This window comes from Microcebus murinus, chromosome 11, assembly GCF_040939455.1.
Source record: "Microcebus murinus isolate Inina chromosome 11, M.murinus_Inina_mat1.0, whole genome shotgun sequence".
Lineage (NCBI taxonomy): Eukaryota > Metazoa > Chordata > Mammalia > Primates > Cheirogaleidae > Microcebus > Microcebus murinus.
Window position 1 is genome coordinate 34,312,694 of NC_134114.1, and position 21,820 is coordinate 34,334,513.

At 33.2% G+C, this 21,820-nt stretch overlaps 1 protein-coding gene and 1 long non-coding RNA gene across 7 annotated transcripts in view; one reads left to right on the forward strand and one right to left on the reverse strand.

Moving 5' to 3' along the window:
• The window catches only part of LOC105857776 (uncharacterized), a 102,397-nt gene that overhangs the window by 39,764 nt on the left and 40,813 nt on the right, over positions 1-21,820 (forward strand). For all 5 annotated transcript variants that reach the window (XR_012921682.1, XR_001147851.2, XR_001147848.2 and 2 more), the window contains one exon: positions 1,198-1,328. This is a non-coding gene — a long non-coding RNA (uncharacterized LOC105857776). The remainder of the gene's footprint in view (positions 1-1,197; positions 1,329-21,820) is intronic.
• Positions 1,114-21,820, reverse strand: part of HCN1 (hyperpolarization activated cyclic nucleotide gated potassium channel 1) — a 385,147-nt gene continuing 364,440 nt past the window's right edge. For both annotated transcript variants that reach the window (XM_012740382.2, XM_012740381.2), the window contains 2 exons: positions 17,137-17,301; positions 1,114-13,960 (listed from right to left, as the gene is read on the reverse strand). In XM_012740382.2, the coding sequence (XP_012595836.1) occupies positions 13,068-13,960; positions 17,137-17,301 (1,058 nt within the window). In that variant the 3' untranslated portion in view covers positions 1,114-13,067. The remainder of the gene's footprint in view (positions 13,961-17,136; positions 17,302-21,820) is intronic.

Genomic DNA, 21,820 nt, shown 5'->3' on the forward strand with positions numbered 1-21,820 from the left:
CAGCTCTAGGCTTCTGTTGCTAGACTAAGCATCTGATTAAATATATGCAGCTGATCTGAAACTTCTGGAAGCTTCAATTTTCAAACTTCACAGTTCTTTGATTATTTTAGTCTTATACTTTTATCACCTGTCTAACAACAATGTTCACCACAGTAACATTAAAGCACTCTGACATGAGGTGGGTGTTTTCTTTCCTACAATTTTTATATAAATCATAAAATAATAGTGAGAAGTTTAAATCTCAGCTCCTGCTGTGAACAAAGCTTTAAGAACTGAGTCCAGATGATCTCCTGTAGAGCATACCAGCCCAAAAGATTTTATGGTTTTGTAATTGCAGTAGGAGATTTTAAAGAATAAGTTATAAAAAAAAATAGTCTTGCATCACCTCCTTAAGTTTTTATTGTCTAGCAATGAGCCTAAATTTAAAGACAGGGCAGGAAGATCAGATTCTTAGGAGTAGGATGCTTACTGCATGCCTTAAGAGTCGGACTACACTTAGAAAGACACCTACAGAACTTCAATTACACAGTTGTCATCTCTTTTAGTTTATTAAATAGGCTTTAGGCTCTTTAATGAGATCTGTACTTTGAACAAAGAGAAAAGCACTTGAGTTTGATGTCTTTAAGAAACCTGTCCTTTCCTAAATATGCCATATGAAAGACAAGGCTCTATGTGTGTAACCAAACACATGTGGGTGTGTATGTGTACACATGCATGCTTTAATCATTATCAACTTTACCAACAACATGGTGACTATTGCACTCAACTATAGATTATAATTATTCAAAAAGTGTGATAACAATGATGTTTGTCATCAAGTGTGTCATACACAGTGTCCTAGTTTGAGCAACCTCTAACCCTCCAGGTTTTAGGACAAATTCTTGTCACACGGCATATGTTAAGGAGTAGGCTCATGATACCATCCCTATATCATCTCATCTCATCTCATCTCACCTCATCTCATCTCATCTCATCTCATCTCATCTCATCTCATCTCATCTCATCTCATCTCATCTCATCTCATCTCATCTCATCATCTCTCTCATGAAGGAGCTTACTGAGGCCAAGATGCCAGTGAAGGAATATTGGCCTCCTGCTATTTTATCACTTACAGGACACACTTGGAAAACCAGCATCATCAGGAATCATACTGATTGGCACCAAAACAATTGGATATGTGTTGTCATCTATTCACAGGTTCATCTGGAAATATCAACTATCAAACACATGGAGATCATGGGCCAAGAGGAATGTTGCAGTGAGCAGAAGACTACATTCTCCTGAGAATTTGAAATTGCATGTGTAGTCCTTTCTCCTGGGAAGGCTAGGTATGAGAGGTCAGCCCCACTTAATTTACTGTACAAGCAGCCCAAAATAACTTAGAAAATCCTGGTCATTAAACTTAGAATGTTTGCTGTAGATCAAGAGTTGGAGTAAATGTCTTATAAAGTTTATCTCATTTAATCTTCATAACCACCCTATAAAATCTCCTTTTTTTCAGTTACAAAAACAGATATAACATGGTCATATAATTCTATCATGGTTACATAGGTTTTATGTGGTAGAGCCAGTTTTTGTAGTTAGGCTTTCTAAACACTGCATGCAGGTAAATAGATACAGCTGGTGAAGCTTATTTGCAAAACATTGAGCAAACTTATTTATTTTTACAATGCCAATGTATTATTAATAGCATTAAACATATTACAGAAGGCAATAGACACATTGGATTTATATGACATTAAGAAACATTGCTAGCTATGGCACCAAAATTTATCCCAAATAAAGAAATTATAACACCTAACACTTATTAATTTTCTCTTCCCTGTTTATAAATATCATGTGCCAGGAGGCAGGCTAGGACAAGCAGTGTGACCAAGAGTAAGCTTCAGATGCTCCGGAGTAAACCTGTTAAGCAGGTGGTTTGCCATTGGTTCTAGGTTCTTTGGGCTTATTTCATGTTCTCTCATGCTTCTTGTCTAGCCGGGATCCCTTGTTATGTTGACTTGTCATCCCAGAAATGTACTCACATCTGGAATTTTCCTTAAAACGCCCTTAAAATTTACCTCTTCTATGACTTTACTATGCCTGTGCTGCTTAATTTTAATACATATATGAATTACCTGGGAAGTCTTGTGAAAAACCAGACTCCTGCCTATAGGCATACAGTAGGGCCCAGGATTCTGACTTCTTACAAGTTCCCAGATGATATTGATGCTGCAGTTCCATGCACCACTCTTTCAGTAGCCAGGCACAAGGGGATTCCTAGTTATTTTAATAGACTCTTTTGGCCACTGTTTACCAATCACTTTCTCTCTTGTGAAGCCCTCTTGATCATGCTACTTAAGGTGGAAAATCCTCCCCAGACCTCATTCCTCGCATTCCCTTCCCTCTGGCCTTGTTTTTCTTCAAAGCTCTTTTCACTATCTTAATCATTTTAGTTTTTCCTATTTATTTTATTATGTATTTTTTCCTAGAAGTAGATAAACTTCCTAAAGGCACAAATTTGTATTTTTCTTATTCACAGCCATATCCACATTGTCTAGAACATTTCTTGACACACTGTAGGTGTTCAAGGAATGAATTTGGCCAATTAATGAATCATCTAAATTTTAGGTAGAACTAATGGCTTAGTTTGACTTTTCACTGAACCTCAAGGATAACATATTTTACAAAAAAATTGACACAACAAAAGTAAATGGAGTGATTGAACAGCAGAATTTCAAGCAGTATGGGGGGAGTATTACGGATAAAAGGACCACTAGATAGCTTTCAGGTGTTACTATTCAGGAGACTCCTCTGGTTGCTCAGAGAATCAGTCACTAATGGCAGTCTATAAGCTTAATTAACTAATTAATTTATGCAAAATAAGATCCAATTTGCTTCTATTTAAAGGTCACTTTTAATAACTATATTCTACTTTTTAAATTTTATAAATCTGATGATAGGAAAACTATAAGAAATAGAGTCCAATTTTCTATTTTCAAATTAATTTGATAATCTTTTTCTCTTCTTGCTATTGCCTCTCCTTACTTTTATTTTTCTTAAGTCCAAATAATTATTTTTTATTACAAAATGTATTGCCATATAGAAATTGGGATATCTGTTCAGTAGTAAGATTATTATAGAAATCCCTCTATATATCAGCACTTAGGACAGTGGTTCTCAACATTATCAATGCCCATTTTTATAATTAATGTTTTATCATGGCCCCATTGCTTTCCTGAAATGAGAGTCATTAATAGAATAAAAATTTTATTTCAAATACTTCTACATATAATGTCTTACATGTGATATGCTAGAACTAATAAAATAGTAAAATAATTAAAATATTTAATTATTATAATAAAATAATTATTAAAAATGTTAGTGTATAAATACTACCACACAATTATATAAATGTTTTAATCTAGTATACAATTATACAAATTTTTTAATCCCATTTTCCCCATTTACCCCCATATTATCTGAAGAGTGATACCTACTATATTGGAACTCTAATCACAATGAAAAAATAAAACATAAACATCTTGTTAGAAGTTTGCAGTCAGAAAAGAAACTTGCTATTGTAAGGACATGAGTAGCTTTGATAGCAAGCAGTTCTGTATGAGTGAGTTTACATAGTATCAGTTAAATTATCATGTTTCAGTTCTGGAGAATTGACAACACTGCACTCTTGAATGTGCTCTCATAGTAGCCAAAGACCTCCATGCACCTTGTGCATCTAAAAGTTTCTTTACCTACTTTGTCTTTCTTTGTCAGCTCCTAGATTTGCCTCTGTTTAGGTTGAAATGCTGCCTTTTGGTTGTTTTTTATTCCTGAACAGGCCACCTATTTAGGCCTTTCTCCTTTCTTAAATCTCTTCATACTTTCCCCTCTCTAAAATAGCCATGTTCTTCTTGAAGTGAAGTTCTTAGGATTTATATTGATAATATTGCTAGCATCTTATAGATAAGAAGAGAAATAAAACTTAATCCTGAAAACGTGTAAAAATTTCATTTGACATTTTCACCAAATTTTACTCTTTCTTAATGCATTTTATATTTCTAACATGTTGAAACTGAGTTTCTAAAACCTGTAGCTTCTCCCTTCTCCTTCACCTTGCCATTGCCATTATAAACTAACCATTTCTGTCCCATTACTTATTTATGAAAATATTGTGACTTCCTTTGGTATGTATATTTTTGCTTATTTAAAGCACATATCTTTAGCTCCATTACAAACAAAAGTACAGGATTTTGTGAGAGGATTTGTCATAACAAACAAGGAGATTATTAAATAGATAGATTGTTAAGAAAGGCCTAAAAATTTTCTTTAAAAAGGTTGAAGGATTGTGGTATTAAGTGATAACAAAAATCAGCCCCTTTTATTTATTTTTATTCTAAAAGTAATTCTTCACAACCTCTTCAATGTTATATTTTCTTTTGTCTTCAGAAATAATACTATATACTTATTGCTATCAAAATGAATTTTTAAAGCTTCTTTTAGATAAATATTTGATCACCATCAGTGTTGTTCCCTTTTTGTACATTTTACTTAAATTGTTTCTCCTGTTTATATTATAAGCATTTTAAAATTTGTTGACTTGGGATCCAAGGGCCTGCAGCCCTTGTGAATCCTAAAACAATTCTTGGTAAAGTAGGGAGATAGAAGTCTTGAACTGTGCTTATGCATACAAGATTAGGTGAGGATGGCTTAAGAACTGAAATGTGGCATATCCCTGTTTTGGCTGGTGGTCAATTCCCCTAATTATTCTTGTTCTAAGATCTAACATAAATGATTAAAACCATTTTTCAAAATTTCCAAATCCATGGTCTCCTTATATATCATAAGCCTTTGAAGCCATTGAATGTTTTATAATTTGGGCGCCATATCACTTTTAGAAATGTTATAACTTTTCTTGCAAGAAGTATTTTTTTTTTTTTTTGCCATCGTGTGTTTTAAGAAATATGTGGTGCTGAAACAATAGGCAGGGATTACTTTAGATAGGTTATCACACATGTTTACATTTTGCAGATATAAACTAATACCTTGGGTAAATATAACTATTGAAGTCATTTAATAATGTGTGCAAGAAAGTTTACTTTTTACTCTTACACATTATGTATAACAACTTAAAGGAAAAAAAACTTGTAACCCAAACCTGATCAGGGCTAGAACTTTTTCTGGGACATATTTTATTGTCCTTTTAAGAAGTAGCTAACATTCCTGATAAAATGCTTGAGGCAATTTTCTGACAGACTTTTAAAAAATAAAGATCTCTACTGGGAATATTTCCTCACTCAACTAATATACAATTTATGAAGGGATTAATAATCTGTAACTACTTATTTAAAAAAATGACTGTTAAATTAATTTCTCTTTTTTCTTTTCTTTCCCTTCCTTCCTTCCTTCCTTCCTTCCTTCCTTCCTTCCTTCCTTCCTTCCTTCCTTCCTTCCTTCCTTCCTTCCTTTCTTTCTTTCTTTCTTTCTTTCTTTCTTTCTTTCTTTCTTTCTTTCTTTCTTTCTTTCTTTCTTTCTTTCCTTTTTTCTTTCTTTCCTTTTTTCTCTCTCTCTTTCTTTCTTTCCTTTCTCCTTACAAAATTGTTCTACCTGGAAGGAATCTTTAACTTGTCTTACTCAGAAGTTCCTTGTCAAGTTTCAGCTAAAACTTTGACATATGTTTGTTACCAATTTATCTGAGAAATCATTTTAGCAAGATAGCTAAAATCTCAAAATTTGCCAACATTCATAGCTTGGAGGAGCAATTAACAAAATCATGTTATAGATTTCTACTTATGTGGCTCTTGTGAAGGCTAAGAAAAACCTAGCTTGAGAAAGACTAAACTTTCATTACAGGGATCAATTTAATAAGTTATTATCTGAGTATACATTTCAAATGTGGAAAAATTAGGAATCAATACTATTTACTCAGAAATGTAGGATGATATGTATAAAGTAATCATCCTTTTAAAAAGAAGTATGCAAAATGAGTACAAATTGATGGATTGGATGTTTATCTAAGTGAGTAAAAATAACAGGTTATTTATTCAGCTTCAAATGTATTAGACCTTTATAAATAAATATTACAGATCTTTATATCTTGAGAGTGGAAACCTGGGAAGCTATATATGTATCTAAATGTTATTTGAGCATTTCTAGGCCTTCAGAGACAAAATTTGAGCCACACACAAAAATAATCACATTTTGGTTTTGGTCACAAACACGGGTGCCAAAGAAGATTCTTTACCGTATTAAGAAAATATTACTGAAAGCTTGAAAAATATAGAAATACATAGAAAAAATAGGATTAAAAAAAAAAGAAAATATGGCTTGAAATGAGTTTTGGCTGATTCCTAAGATAGGATTTACTGTTACCAAGATGAGAGAAATCACTGTTGAGGATGCTTATATCAATTTGCCATTTGCCCTAAAAGCTATTCTGAATTAGGAGGTCAAATAATATTTTGATTTTTCCTACTGCCTTTGGCACATGTATTTTGTATTTTAAGATGATTACTGTGAGGAGGACCATCAATTGGATCTTTCTGTTTGTTCGTTTTCAAGCCAAAATAGTTGACATGTGTTAGATTTTTGGTATGAACATATATGGAGACCATATGCTATATAGTATATGCAAGTCTTTTATCTATTAAATACAATTTAAATAATTCTCAAATTAAATACTTCATTATATTAGATATCAGACTATCATACTTTGAGCAATTCAGACTGCACATTTTCAATAAAATTATAGTTATGTTAGGTTGGTAATAAATTGCAGAGAAGTTAGAAAAACAACTTTTATTTTTAAATGCTTGGAAACTAAGGCCTTGAAAAAATATAAGAACTAAATGAGAATATATTTAGCAACTCTTTTTGAACCTATCAAATTTCTTTGAGTTATATTCTCTTTTTCTGTAAAAGTAAATCTCTCATTTCTGAGAAATTCTCTCATAAATTTAATAGAAACTAAAAACCTTTCAAGAAAATCTCTTTGCCTCAACAAATATGATTTTACTCTATAAAGAATTATGATCAGTCTGATATAACTACAATTTATTTTTTGTAAAGCTTCTTCATTATTTTAAAAAAGTCTTGATAACTCTAAGTAGCTTGCATTCAGTCATATAAATCCAATGGGAATATAAAGTAGTCCTTAGCTTTTGTAGAATTATTTTATTTACTAATTTGCTCAGATGTGTTCAATTGAATAAATAGTATCCTTTGCTCAAATCTTATTATTGAAACAATTGCAGTTCAATGAAGTAAAGATGTTTCCCTTTCGGAGTAAATGGCCATTGATAATATTAATACATTAGAAATAAAATAGCTTCAAGGGATGTTCACTTAGTCAATCTTTGGAGTGTGACTGATATTTCCAGTAAGATTTAGAGAACTTGCTTCATTGTAACCAGAATCATTTCACTCTTTTCCTTTCTCACAAGTTCTAGCTCTTATCTTTTCCCTTTTCCTGCCCCTTTCTTATCTTATGCAACGTGAGTAAAATTTCAATTTCCCATTCTTTTTACTCAACTTAGCAAACCTAGGACCTTCATTAGAGCCCAGTATCCTCAAGGCAGTGTGGTATTTTTAATAGCCTCCAATTTTTGCTCTTTTGCAGATTATTTTATTTCCTGTCACATTAGCAAAAGAAACATTTCAATATAAATCTTTCCAATTGGTAGTCTTGGCTCCATAAAATTAAGAAGATAAGGTACAAAAACTATAAAAGCTTTAGCCTGATAATAAAAGCCCTTTGGAAGGTTTTTGAAACCCATATTTCCTACTCAATTTTGGGTCTTTTTCAGTCTATGAAACTCTCCAGGTATACTGAACTGCCAGTGTTCCCAATCAGCTGAGTTCTGTTCAATGTCCAGATTTTAGGAAAGCATTTTTCATTTGTCATGAAATGTTAATTTTTTTCTCCAGCATTTAATACATTACTCTTTCTTTCTATATCAAAGACCTTGGAAATAAATTCAGAGCTTTATATAGAGGTTCTTTTAATGCCATCTTTAAACAATTCTCAGGGTGAGACAAGGCAAATCTCAGCAAGGCTTCTATCAAACCCTTCCAATCTCCACTTGTCCCTGTGAAAGCCTGAATAGGAAGCAGGGCCAGGATTAGAGTGAAGGCAAGAGATGGAGATTCAGATCCTGTCTCAATTTAAAATGATGGTAATTGGTTAATTATTGATTATTGTACCAGTTTTTTTCAAGTATTATTTGTCTTATTATTGAGTTTTTGGCACCTCAAATTTTGTGCATGGGCCAATCCCTTACTTATGCTACTCTTGCACAGGACCTGTTAGGGAGATAGTCTACCTTTCTGATCGTTTAGTATGAGAGAAAAAGGACATGTTTCAATTAAGGGAAAAGGCAGCAATGATTTCATTGACAGAGTAGTGAAAACTGAAAAGCAACCAAGTATTACAAAATCATTAATGTTTTCTTCTAAAAAATTGTAATAAAATGATCTTTTTCTGGTAACAAATTTGTGTAGAAGCCATGAAAATTTTCCTCTCTACGTAGATAGTAGCTCATGATTTTCATATCCTAAAGCTAAGAAGAATTTAAGAAAGAGCAAAATGACCAATATAAATGGAAATATCAATTGCTCTGGGGGAAGGAAGGAATGTGGCCTTTGGTCAAAAACTCCAAAATGAAAGGAGAAGGAGTGTGGGTCCTCTGATTGGATTTGCTTCCAAGTCCTTCCTGAATTTAAGCAAGGTAATTTATACTTTCTTTGTTCCTTTTAAAAGCAGGTTTCTCTTCATGATCAACTTAATTGTTTTCCTGTTTTAAAAAAAAAATAGATGTCATTTGTTAAAAAGGAAAGATTTAAAATTTCTTAAGAAAGTCATTGTTTTTGAGTGACAGTAGCAGATACACTTATCCCTAAGGACAATAGCAAATCTTCCAATGAAAATCCCCAATCTATTTTCTTGAAAAAAATACATATTGAATAAAGTTATAGAACTGAGCTACAATTTGGTGCATGCAGCCAGTCATACTCCTTTCAATTTTGGCCATTCTTTTCAGGACTAAAATAGCTCAGCATCCAATTATTCTGTATTTTATGGACCATGTTTCTTTTGCATGGTACTGCATGAGTAATATTTAAAGTAGATAACAGACTAGGTTGACTATACTTAGCAACAATATTTTTTCATATTTCAAAGTAACTAGAAGAGAAGACTTGAAGTGATACCAACACATAGAAATGATAAATACAAATACTGAAAGTAATGGATACCCTAATTACTCTCACTTAATCATTACACATGCTTTGAATGTAACAAACATTCACATGTACCCAATAAATATGTAAAATGTTATATATCAATAAAATAAAAAATATGAAGCAGGTGAAGCATGTAATAAAACTTTGCTAGATGTAGTGCAAATGAGCAAAATAATCACACTTGGGTTTTATGGTACATTTTCTAGAAAGAGATATAAAGGAAAGAAATCTCATTCAAACAGCTTAATATTAAAAATGATGAAAATGATGTCCATCAAAGTAAAGTTACATAGTAAAAATAACAAATGTAAAGACCTAAACTGAAAAAGAAGGTATGGAGATTTATAAAATAGTCCTAAAAAACAATAGAGTATTATATTTTAAAGTATAAATAATTCAAAGTTTGAAATGACATCTAAAATTTAAGTATAACATATTATTTAAATCATCCATGTCTTGTAGGAATTATTGTAATAACTTGGCTGTGGACTTTTTAGTGTCCTGAAAATAGTATGCTCCTTTAAGTTTGGAAATCACAAAATAACCATTTTCTAATGTGGAAAAGCATTCATCAGGAAATCATTCACTTATGAAGAAGTCATCAGGACCAGGAGATAAGCTATTTATTTGATGACTAGAATCTACTGCCACCCGTAGCATTTATCCTCACTGTTTTCAGGAGTGCTTTAGTATTTATTCTCAGTGTGATAAACTCTACCTGAGGCTTTTGGTCTTATTCAAAGTCCACTTGTATGGGGAGGTTCTCTCACTATTCAAAAGCATTTGTAAGGCCCAGTATATTAAAAATAGATTTGTATAAGTAAATTACAAGACAACTATTCTTCATCCCCATATCCAATAAGAACACAAAAATGACTGTGTTTTGAAATTGGACAAATAATTGGACAAATGATAAGGAGGTACTAAGCAAAGAATAAAATAAACTTAACTTCTACCGCATGGAACAGGTAAAACAAAAGAATGGTTGGAAAAATTATTTTCTATTTAAATTACTCTCATTATACAGTTATAGAATAGAATTCATTTTGTGATGATTATCAAATATAAATCCTCGTGGAAATCTTATGAGGTCAAGATAGAAAGACAGAGGCAAGTCTATACTCATTAATAAAACAAAACATTTGGTTAGAGCATGTTAATAAAATAAAATATTCATGATTTTAGTTTATTTTTGTTGAATTTATTAATAATCTTTATATATATTTATATATGTATGGCTTTGAGCAAAGACAAAAGAAATACTCTAACTCATCCCTGATCATACAGTTGTTGTAAGAATCAGCTATTCTACTATCTTCCCAGCAGCAATCAATAATACATTTCTTTCTGTACAGATTAAAACTCCATACTTATGGGCTTAACTATGTACAGAGAAAAGAGGTCACTTTTCAATTAGCAATGGACCTTTATATTACAGGAATGTGAGTCAATATTTTTCTTAGCCTAAATATATATACATTCATATATATATGTATATAATTTACCCTGTACCATTTTATTAGTTTAACATATAAACCTTAGTTTTTTTGTCCATTCTATTACAAAGTGAATAAAAATTGTATAGTTTCACTGAAAGACCATGCAATTCAATTTTGCTTCTGTTTCCCAATAGTGCTCAAAATAAAAAACCAAAAATTTATATATATAAAAATATTTCACTACCAAATCCATTAATCCTATCAAATGTAAACCTTTAATAATTTAAAGGACCAATACATGATCTTAATAAATTGAAGTTAATTCTCATATTTTAATAAAATAAAGGAGTTTTGTACTGATATGTAAATGGTCTTGCAGCTTTCCCATAGGTTCTAGGTAGACTGAACAATTTAATTCCTTTCTCACACCATTCCTGACATGCCATCATATGTCACCAGCATGTTAATGATAACATTACATTGACTAGCATTGTTGATTACTTCCACACAAGTTGGGATCTGTTAGAAATTAAACATAAAAACTCATTTTGGTATTATAGGTATTATATCCATAAAAGGCATAACAGGCAACATGGATCCACTTTAGAGTTTTTGCTTTTGTCTTTCTTTTCTGTCATCAAGTCTATCTGGAGGCCCTGTCCCATATAATGTATGATCTTTGTAAGTTCTTCTTAAATGTATCACCAGTGTCAGAAATAATGAAGACCTCCACTTTAGGCCATTCTCTTAACTTGGGTTATTTACAGAAGTTGGTTATTAGGAATCTTCCAATTGTGTTCCAGTCATCCAACACATTCGTGGGAAGCATTAGGCACAAATGATTACTAAGGGACTTCTTTGAGAAGTGGATGCTCACAGATCATGGAAAGAATTAAGAAACAAACAAACAATGCTCACAGACATTCAACTTTACCCCTGTTTTCTGTTACCACATCCATACTATTTTCAGCACATTTAAAAATAACAAACCTCCTACCTAAGTGCTATGTTAGTCACCACATGCCTTAAGATTTACTAACCATTTAGTTACAATATACATGGAGCAGAATGTGTGTTCTCAAACAGACATGATGCTGTATTGAATTTATTTCTTTAAATTAACACCACAGTAAATTACCAACTACAGTGAAGACAAAGACCACACTTGCAACTCCAAATAAAGCTGTGGTTTACAAATAATTATGTAAATAATAATAATAATAGTGATAAATATTAAATAAAAGTGAAAACCTCACTTCTAGACTTAAGTCAGAGATCCAAGTCAGCCTTATAGGAATTTTAATATAGGCAATTAATGAATTATTATACTTTTCTAGAAATGAGAAATACTGTAAGCCTTCCCCTACAATGACTGATTTGAACCTATGTTTTTCCCCAAAGCATGCACAGACTATTTTCAGATGCTTGAGTATGGCAAGAAGGAAGAAAAGTAATGATTTTTGGTGTAATACAAGCAATTTGTAGATTCGAGCATACAGTTTTGCATAAAACATTGCAGGTTAAAATAATCTTGTAAGTTTTAAGCCATTGCATTACAATTGAATAATTGTCACAATTAGGTTTTGTAAAATTTAAAACTCTAAGTTTTGAAGTGAAGCAATAAAACTAAATTCTTAAACAATGACTTTTACCTTCATACAACACAGAATAGCTATTTTTATTTGGGCTAAAAAAGTTATTTACACTAACATCGATTGAGTCTTGGTAAAAGTCCAATAACAAATGAAGACAAATATTCCCTCAGCTTTCTGAAAGATCAATGAACATGTTTGTTAGAGATATTCTTAACAGTGGAAAAAAAAAAAGCTAGTCTCCTATGGTGGCCAAGCACGTAGTGTGTTCTTTAACCTAATCCAAAATTGAAAGCACCGAAATACAATTTAGACTTATAAAATGGGATTTGCTATTTAATCCTCCATAATTAATGATTAGCAATTTAGATGCAGAAACACAGCTAAAGCAAGAAGATTTTGATTGGTGCTATTCAGTAGCTCCTTTGAGTTGCCTTTTTAAAATCAGAGATTTGTTTCCACTGAATCCAAGAACTCTTCATAAAATAGAGATATATATCAAAGGAATTACATAAAAGTAGGTTAGAAATAAATAACCTTACAACAACATTTAAAATTCTTTAATGATTTAAAGAAAGGAAGACATGTAACACTGAATGCTAAACAGGTCTTTTGGACTTCTCTTGGGAATTTAGATATATATTTAATAGTATATGTATTTATATGTTTTTACATTTTGCGTGTAGGCCAGAGCTGTCTAAAATATCTCTTCATAGTAGGCTATAGGGATCTATCAGGAGATAGAATAAAATAAGATCTGAGAATATTCTCAGTTTATTAGAGTATTTCTTTCTGCTTTGACAATCAGCAGGGATCATAAATTTGAAGCAAATCGTGGCTTTTCTGCATCTAGGTCTGTGTTTAAGACTGAGGAAGACTCTCTCGGAAGAGCGGCTGCTGGTGGAGGGGGTGCGGGAGGGACCCCCCGGTTGGGAGGAATGGCTCCCGACGACATCTGTCGGAAGAGAGTGACCCGCTGCGGGACGGAGCTCCTGCCCCCCGCCTGCAGGCCCGCGCCAGGGACGGCCGTCACGGGTTGAGGGATGGAGGCCAGGGACTCGCCCACAGTGGGATGAGGTCTGGAAATCAGGGCGGACACCTCGTGGGGCAGCGAGGGCTGCGAGGCGGAGAGGGGCCTGACCTCTCGGGTCAGGTTGGTGTTGTGGAGCGCCTGCGTGCTCTTGTGCACTTCGTTTTTCGGCGTGGAGCTGCCGGGCGTCTGCGGCGGCTGCTGCGGCGGCGGCTGAGTCTGCGGTGGTGGCTGGGGCTGCTGCAACTGCTGCTGCTGCTGCTGCTGCAGGAGTGACAGCTGGGAGGCCGTGGGCGAGGCGTAGTGGAAAGTTCGGGTGGCCAGCGGGCTCTGCACGGGAGGGCTGCACACCGCAGTGGTGTAGGAGCAGGGCGAGAGGATGGCCGACGGCTGCTGCGGGGTTTGCGTGCTGGGGCTGGGGGAATGCAGGTTGCTGTGCGACAGACTGGTCGCTGTGTACACCGGCGGAGACTGTGTCCTCACGCGAGAGGTCGGGGTGGTAGTTGAAGACGTGGAATTCATGGCTGTCATTTGAGGGTAACTGATGGGAGCGATCGCCTGCACCATCTCCCTGTCATGTTTCACAATCTGCTTCAGGATCTCGTTCTCCTGGTTGTTGAAAACACCGGTGTTCAGATCCTTCTGGAACTTTTGCAGAAGAATTGAGTTTTTCTTTCCTGCCAGCAAAAGAAAGATAGGCACTTAGAAAGCCTACCAGTTGACCGACGACAACACTAAGCGGGAGTGGCTCCTGCGTACGGAAGTATCTCGGTGTCTCCTAGAAGAGGCTTAAAACACCAAATACTCACCTTTAGACACCAAATAGAAACGTGGTTCCTGCCTTTCTTGCTTCCTGTATCTCTCTGGTAAATCTTAAACTTCTTCTCAAGTTGCAAAGCCTGAAAGTGGCAAAAAGCCACTTTACAGAGGAAATGGAGATATTTATTTAACATGAGGGCCACCTTAAAAAAATGGGGGCAAGAAAGAGCTTTTGGATCAGGATGGGCCTGGAATCAACATTTGATTTTAAAGTTACTTTTTCAAGAAAGGATGAGGGAGCAATAAAAGCTAACATTCGTCACTATGTGACAGGTGCTCTACACAAGATTTTAGGGGGATTATTTTATGTAATCCTCAACCCTGTGAAAATGGTATATTCAATCTGAAAGGAGGAAAGAAGAGCAGGTCAAGGGAAGATGAAGAGCAATGCCCAAGAAAATATGGTTAGTAGGTAACAGGGCTGGAAATAGTACAAAGTAAATCTAATTCTATTTCCTTTCTAGATAGCAAACCAGCTGCATCTGTATCATCTGGGTGCTTGCTGGAAACACAGCCTCTTGGAGATGTTGCTAAATCAGATGTTGCAATTTACCAAGATCCGTATGCAAGTTTAAGGATCACTGTATGAAATTTGCTTTTGACCAGCACCCTACACCAGTGATTCTCAATCCGAGCTGCATACTTATCTCTGGAGTTTCAAAAAAATACTAATGTCCACCTATACCCTACCAATTAAATCTAAATAACCAAACATGGGGTCCAGATTTGGGTAGTTTAAAAACAAATTTCCCCAGGGGATTCTCAAGTGCAGCCAGATTGAGAACTGCTTCATAATCTTTCTTCTTCTGAATGGTTGTTGTGAGGACCAGGGGCATAGTCTATGGAGCCTCACAGCTCCCTCTAGGACCTCAATAAGCATTAGGTCTTCCTCCTGCTATTAGGTTCTCCTCCTCCTCCCCATGTTTGGAGTGGTTTGCAATAACTAACATTCTCTGGTAGAATAACAACTAGAATCAATAGTAGATGGGTGAAAGAAGGGAAAAGTAGTGATTTTTCTATGACATCATTAATACACTAATACCCCAAATGAAGAGTGAATCAATTTGCTATATTGCTAAAGGAAGTATCATATTGAAAGTAACAAAGTATATTTTTGAAATGGAAATATGTGTTATAATTTCTCTTGACTGCTAGGAGATGCATTGCCAAAATAGTTACCTCTCTGTTCTTACAGACTGTCCTTATTTCCCAAAGAACAGAACCTTCTACATTAGTAATAAATACAACTGCTTATTTAGCATATTCCCTTAAATAACTACAGCATAGATTTATTAGCAATGGTCGCAAAACTGAGAAAGATAATGTTTCTTTGTAATTATGTGAATAGTCAAATACTATAACTTTGGAAAAGTTACAGCACTGTTACAATTTTATAAAGATCAAAAAATATACTCAGTGCTCACTAAAAATTGTATTGCCTGGTTATTGATTACAAATTGTTTCATGAAAACTTTCTTATAAAAATTAATTTTAATAAATTAGAGTGAACATATGTCAGATTAATAGAAATTCCTTATTGAAATATCCTGATTTAAATGCTTTATCTAAAATTGTCTAGCTGGTTTAGGAAAAAATATTATATCATATGCTCAGAAATTAGTCTCATACATGTACCACAAAGACGGAACTTATATTTAAATTAAGTAAGGATGCTTTCAGTAGTACCCATTTCTTTTGTGGGTATTGTCTCCCTGGATAATTATGTTTTGTTAAATCTCTAAGATGTCAATATGAATTTCTAATATGTTTGTTATGTCTACTGGTAATATCCCCAAACTACCTTTATTTCTTTTAATGTAATTTCAGACCCTTATGCAGTCTGTTGTCCTATTAATATAGAGGGAATGGAAGACTTGAAGTTCAGAAAAAAAGCTGATTTAACAATACATTAATCTAAAGTCCTTACCTTTTATAAAAATGAAGCAGTTGAGCTACCTCCTTGTTTATTACAAGTGATCCCAGCCCCATCTCTTTTGAGTTCATTTTTCCATTCTCCTTTCCTATCTCTCTTTAACAAATATTCATCGTGTACTAGGTAGCGTGAATGGTAAGGTGATTAGACAAGAGTTCTACATTCACAAAACTTAGTATCTCTAGAGTAATTATAATAAAAGCAGTGTTGTGTTAGAGGAACTTCAGAGGTTATAGGGGAACATCTCCAGGAAATTCAGCCTAGTAGTGGGTAGAAGATCAGAGAAGGTTTCTACAGGGAGTGATGTCTAAACAGAGATATGAAGATTGAGTAGAGTTAAGCTGGCAAAGGGTGCAGAGAAGGGGAGGGTGAGCAAAGAGGGTTTAGGTGTAGAAAATGAATGGATCATACCTTATGGACAGAGCAGAATATTCTAGAATATCTAGGGAAGTTAACAGCAAGCCAATCTGATCTAACTTTGCTATGGCAATTATGTAAATCTTTAAACTAGCATAACTAATACGTTCTAATTTATATATATATTTATTTAGTAGCACAAAAGACATTAAAATATGGTGATGTTTGCAAGGTAAAGGATCTATGTAGGGCACCTATATCAAGGCTTTTACTGCTTGAGTCTGTATTACAAACATTTCAGTAAGTTTCTGGTGAGACTAATTTAAATGCATAAGTTTTTGATTCTTAATATAAAGATAAAATGTAAAGTTGATCCTTAAAAAATCTTGTGATAAAATTTAGTTTGTAATGTAGACTCGTACTACTATATTTTCAGTTCTATTTTAATGCTATCTAGAATTTTTATCATTGCTTTTTACCTGAAGATTCAAACTGCATTGGTATCACTCGGGAAATCAGATTGCGCAGCTGGTAAAAATAGACATAAATAAATAAACCCAGAATACCTAAAAGAGATGGATAGGGACCCAGATCTTTAAAGAAATATGGCTACAGCTAATTGATACTTCTATACAAATTAACAAGTGAGTTATGAAGTTGCATTTAAGACTTATGATTGTATGCTTATATTATCCCATTCAATTAAAACTAAATTATGTGTGAAAAGATAGAAAACTAGAGTACCTATCCGATCTAGTCGGTCAATGGCAACTGTTTCAAAGGCTCTTCTCATCATTGGATATTCCTCTAGGACCTCATTGAAATTGTCCACCGAAAGTGAATAAAGACGACAATATGTATCAGCTCGAACACTGGCAGTACGGCGTCCTTTGGTCAGCAGGCAAATCTCTAAAAAACAAGGAAGAGACTCATTTGGTCATTTTCTTTTAAAAACCATTAAGGCCACCCACAAAATTTTCTCATGTTGTCAGAAACCAATGATTAGCAACATTTTCTGTTTTATCAGCAAATTCCTTCTGAGGACTAAAAGTATCCATGTGCCAATACTCAATCTTAAAACAATTAAAGCTTTTGTTCAAATGGAACGCTGCAACAGATTGATTACACCTATTCCGCTCACTGCAATTCCCTGAAATAACACAGAAAACAAAAATATACAGAATGGGGAATAAAAAAATCCACAATGGAGTGGATTGAAAACAGAAAGGGGTTATAATCAGACAGAAGTTTTTTTTTTTTTTTATGAATTCTGGAAGGCAGAAAGCAGATGGTGTAGACAGAAACCATAACTAGTTCAAACATTGGCTTAGAAAGTCCTGTGATAAATCTAGATCAGAGGTTCAGATATATTATAGGCATGCCTTAATGTAGTTTATATATTCCCAGTGAGATAAGTATGAAGAAAAATACATTCTGAATGTATTGAAGGACTTTATATTTAAATAATTTCTAAAGAGAATTCTTTGTTGAAATTTAGATTCCAAAATGTAATAAGCAAACATTTGCAAATTGTGATTTCATTATTTCCAGGCTAAATATTTAATATATCTATTAAAATAATTTCCCATTTTGTTTCTAAAATATGAATTAAAATACAATCCTATAGGTTTTGTGTTTTTTTTTTAATTTGGAAATAATTAAAAAATTTAGCTTTAAAATAAGCAATTTGAAAAAAAGAAGAAGTATTTTTAAAATTTAGTCTCTTAAAAAAGGAAACAACAAAATAATGATTGAATGTCTTGTCTAATTTCACACTCTTTTGAACTTAAAGAAATTCAGTTCCTATTGATACACATTATGAGTAAATTTTGTTGTAGGCACTATGTACTTATTGATGTTAGGGCTGGAAATATGACTCAAACATAATATCTACATTCATATTACTTGTAGAACATAAGTGGTAAAAATATAAATATATACGTACTCTGAGAGTATTTTAAAGAAGGTCATCTGAGCCAATCTGGGAAGATATGGAATATATTAGGAAATGCCATCTAAACCATCAATTAGTCTATTGTTCATGTAGGGAAACATATTGTAAACTTGATAAATAATATTGTAGAATATTCATGTTTGCATGTATGTTTGTGCATGAGCACATCATGTGTGTGTGTGTGTGTGTGTGTGTGTGTATGTGTGTGTATGCATACATTTGGAGTTTGTGTAGGAAGATGAATCTGTATTGGTCAATTTTTAGGCAAATTATTATGCCATAGAATTTGCCTAGTGTTCTAATACAATGTAATAAAAGGAAGCATTTTCAATACTACTCAAAATTAAATTTCTGTGTCACTAAAACACTAATGCCATATTATATAATACAACTGATAAGACATATTTTACTGCTAAATATTGACTTCAAAATGTACAAGTTGTCATGTAGAAGAGTATAAAACTCATAATAAATAACCTAATAGGTAACATATATTGTTTACACCTGTAGCAAAGATCCTAAAAACTATCCATACTCTTCAACCAAGGAATTTCACTTGAAAATCTAACCAAAGGAAATAGTTTATAATTAGAATAATATTGTTTACACAGTGATACATTATGCATTCATTAATGTATTTAAAAATACGGGAATGTCCTAAATGTTTAACAAGTCACAATTCATAATCAATCATATGGCCACTGGATGAACTATGTGACAATTTTAACAACAAAACCTTTAAAGTCTACATGGTAACAATTGAAGTATCATGAAAGCTTAAGTGAGAAAAGCCAGATATAAGCTTGTAATTATAGCATGATAAAAATGACTATATGTAATGTAAGATAACTATTGTATCTATTAATATTATTTGCTCTGAACAGAAAAGGAGTTCTTTATGTTAATGTACTGTACATTATTTTTCTTTTTTCAACTTTCCTTTAGATAAATTTTTTTTATTTGTGGACATGCATGACTTTTATTTTAAAAATTATTTAGAAAAATTAATATCTAAGTGAACAGAATAGAAAAAACAAGATATGAAGGAACATAAACCTTTTTATGCTAAATTTCTACTGTAGCAAATTTCTTCCACTTTACCTTCCATTCTTTTAAATATATTTTTATTTGGCCATTTGTAATTTTAATTTTCAAATGTATTCCATTTTTCTCTATGTGTTTCTTTTTCATTATTTCTTTTTCATTTGTTGTAGATATAATGTTCTCTGTCTCGTGGTAGGTGTTAAGAGATATGATTTTGAATGATGGATGGATACTACAACATGAATAACCTTCAGTAGTGTTAAGTGAGAGAAGCAAGACATGAGGTATCATGTATTGTGAGATTCCACTTATGTACAACAGTCAGAAACGACAAATCTATAGACAAAGATAACAGATTAGTGGTTGCCTGGGGCAGAGGATGGGAAAGGAGATTAATAGTAAGTGGGAATAAGAAATCTTATTGAAGTGATGAAAATGTTCTAAAACCTGATTTGTGTTGATGGTTGTATTTTGAATTTCTCTTTTCCTTCCTGAATTCCTTCTCTTTACTCTGGAATCATTGTTTCTGTCTCCATGTTTTGGTCTTTCCCTTGTATGTTCAATGTTTTCTTTGGATAACCTATGGATGTTCAGTCACATTTAAAGATAAAAACCTGGTGGTGTTGCAGAATTTGTTAAGTTAGAGTTTTTCTTTAGGATAAATAGGTAGGAAACTTGTCCTCATATTTCCCTAAATGCCAGAATGAGGAGGACTTTCTCTTGGTGACTGACATATCTATTATCTGTCCTAGTTCTTTCCTTCGTTCAATTGTGTTTTCAAAGAGTTTTTTCTACCATCAGGAGAGTACATGGTTGCCCATAGGCTATTCTGTAACATGGAGGGAGGGATGTAGAGTCAATTGTTCCATATACTTACTGTCAGCATAAGTCACCCTCTTTCTGCCCTCACTTTTTGTTCTGCCCTTTGTTATCCTGTTGTCTCTTAACTAAGAGCCTCTTTGGGATTCTTCCAGGATATTATCTCCTCTCTCCTTGGCCCCAGTCCTCCATATATGTATTCCAAGTTCACTCTACTTTCACTTCAAGGCTCATCAGCAACCAGTAGCATGCCTTTAATTGCATATTACAGAATATCTAAATAACATTAGCTTTTCCAATAAAATAATGTTATTATATTACAAAACAAAAATCTGGGGAAGGCAGGGCCAGAGGTGGCTCAACACGTCAATGAAGCCAAGGTTCTGTACTAGCAATCTTTGTTTTGCCTTCTCTCATGATCACAACTATGGCAACTCCACACATTTTATATCCTCACACAACAACATCCAAAGCAGGGAGATAAAGAAAGACTTCCTTCCCCTATTTTTTTCTTTTAATTGTAAAAGTCACACTAAAGGTCCCTACCTTATTTTTTCTAATGCCTTATTATCAGAACTGTATTACATGGCCACCCTTAGTTACAGGAAAGTATTCAAAAGTGAACATATGGTAAACTGGAATAAGATAATTACTGTTAGTGATTGAAGTAGGCAAATACTGGTTTAATTCCTGGAATTGTATATGTTTCCAGCCACATAAGATGAGAAATCTATTAAAAAGAAAAAAAGGGTAATGGTTGCTGGTTAAGTCACCAATGTTATTTAGTACTTTATTCTTATATCTACTTTCTCTCTTCCAGAAATTTTTATGTTGTACTGTCCCATCTCCTGATTGTTCCCAAATAAACACTCATACATCACGTCTCTTTGTGGTTTGAATTTGTGTTGTATTCTTTTACTGTTTTAACACGGTTTCTGAAAAGGGAAAAAATAAAGACATATCCTGAGGATCACATTAAATAAGAAATGGACTTTTATTTATTTATTTCTTCATATGCCTAGAAATTACCTGGACCTTTTTTTTTTTACAATGAGCACATATTTATATATTACTTTTATATTTTAAAATACAGTTTAAAAATTAAAAATATAGCTACTTTGAATATGTATAGTCATTTTAAAGATGTGGTAAGATGGATTTATTGTGGCATAGATGTGTTTATTCATATATTTTTTTCTAAACTCTATTATCTGTGAATGATTTTCTGGCCTCTCTTATTTGTAGTCCTCATATAGTAGATGCATAATATATGCAACATATGTTACATAGTATAGGTCCCCATTACTAAGTAATCCTGTCTTGAATCATTAAATATTGCCATTGACAAGAAATAAATACATCAGAGGATGATTTTTAAATAATATTTTAGAGCTATATGAAAAAATAAAGTGTACATGTGTTATAATCTCTTAACCAAAATTTTTCATATATTGCCATTTTAGTAAAACTTAAAATGTTATTGCTCAACAAATCTGACTTCTTCATTAAGTTTTATTTAAAAATATAATGTACCTATTTTACCTTTTGTAATTTGTGGGGTCAAGACTAATATTTTAGTTTGGTCTTTCTTGATAACTAATGAAGTATAGA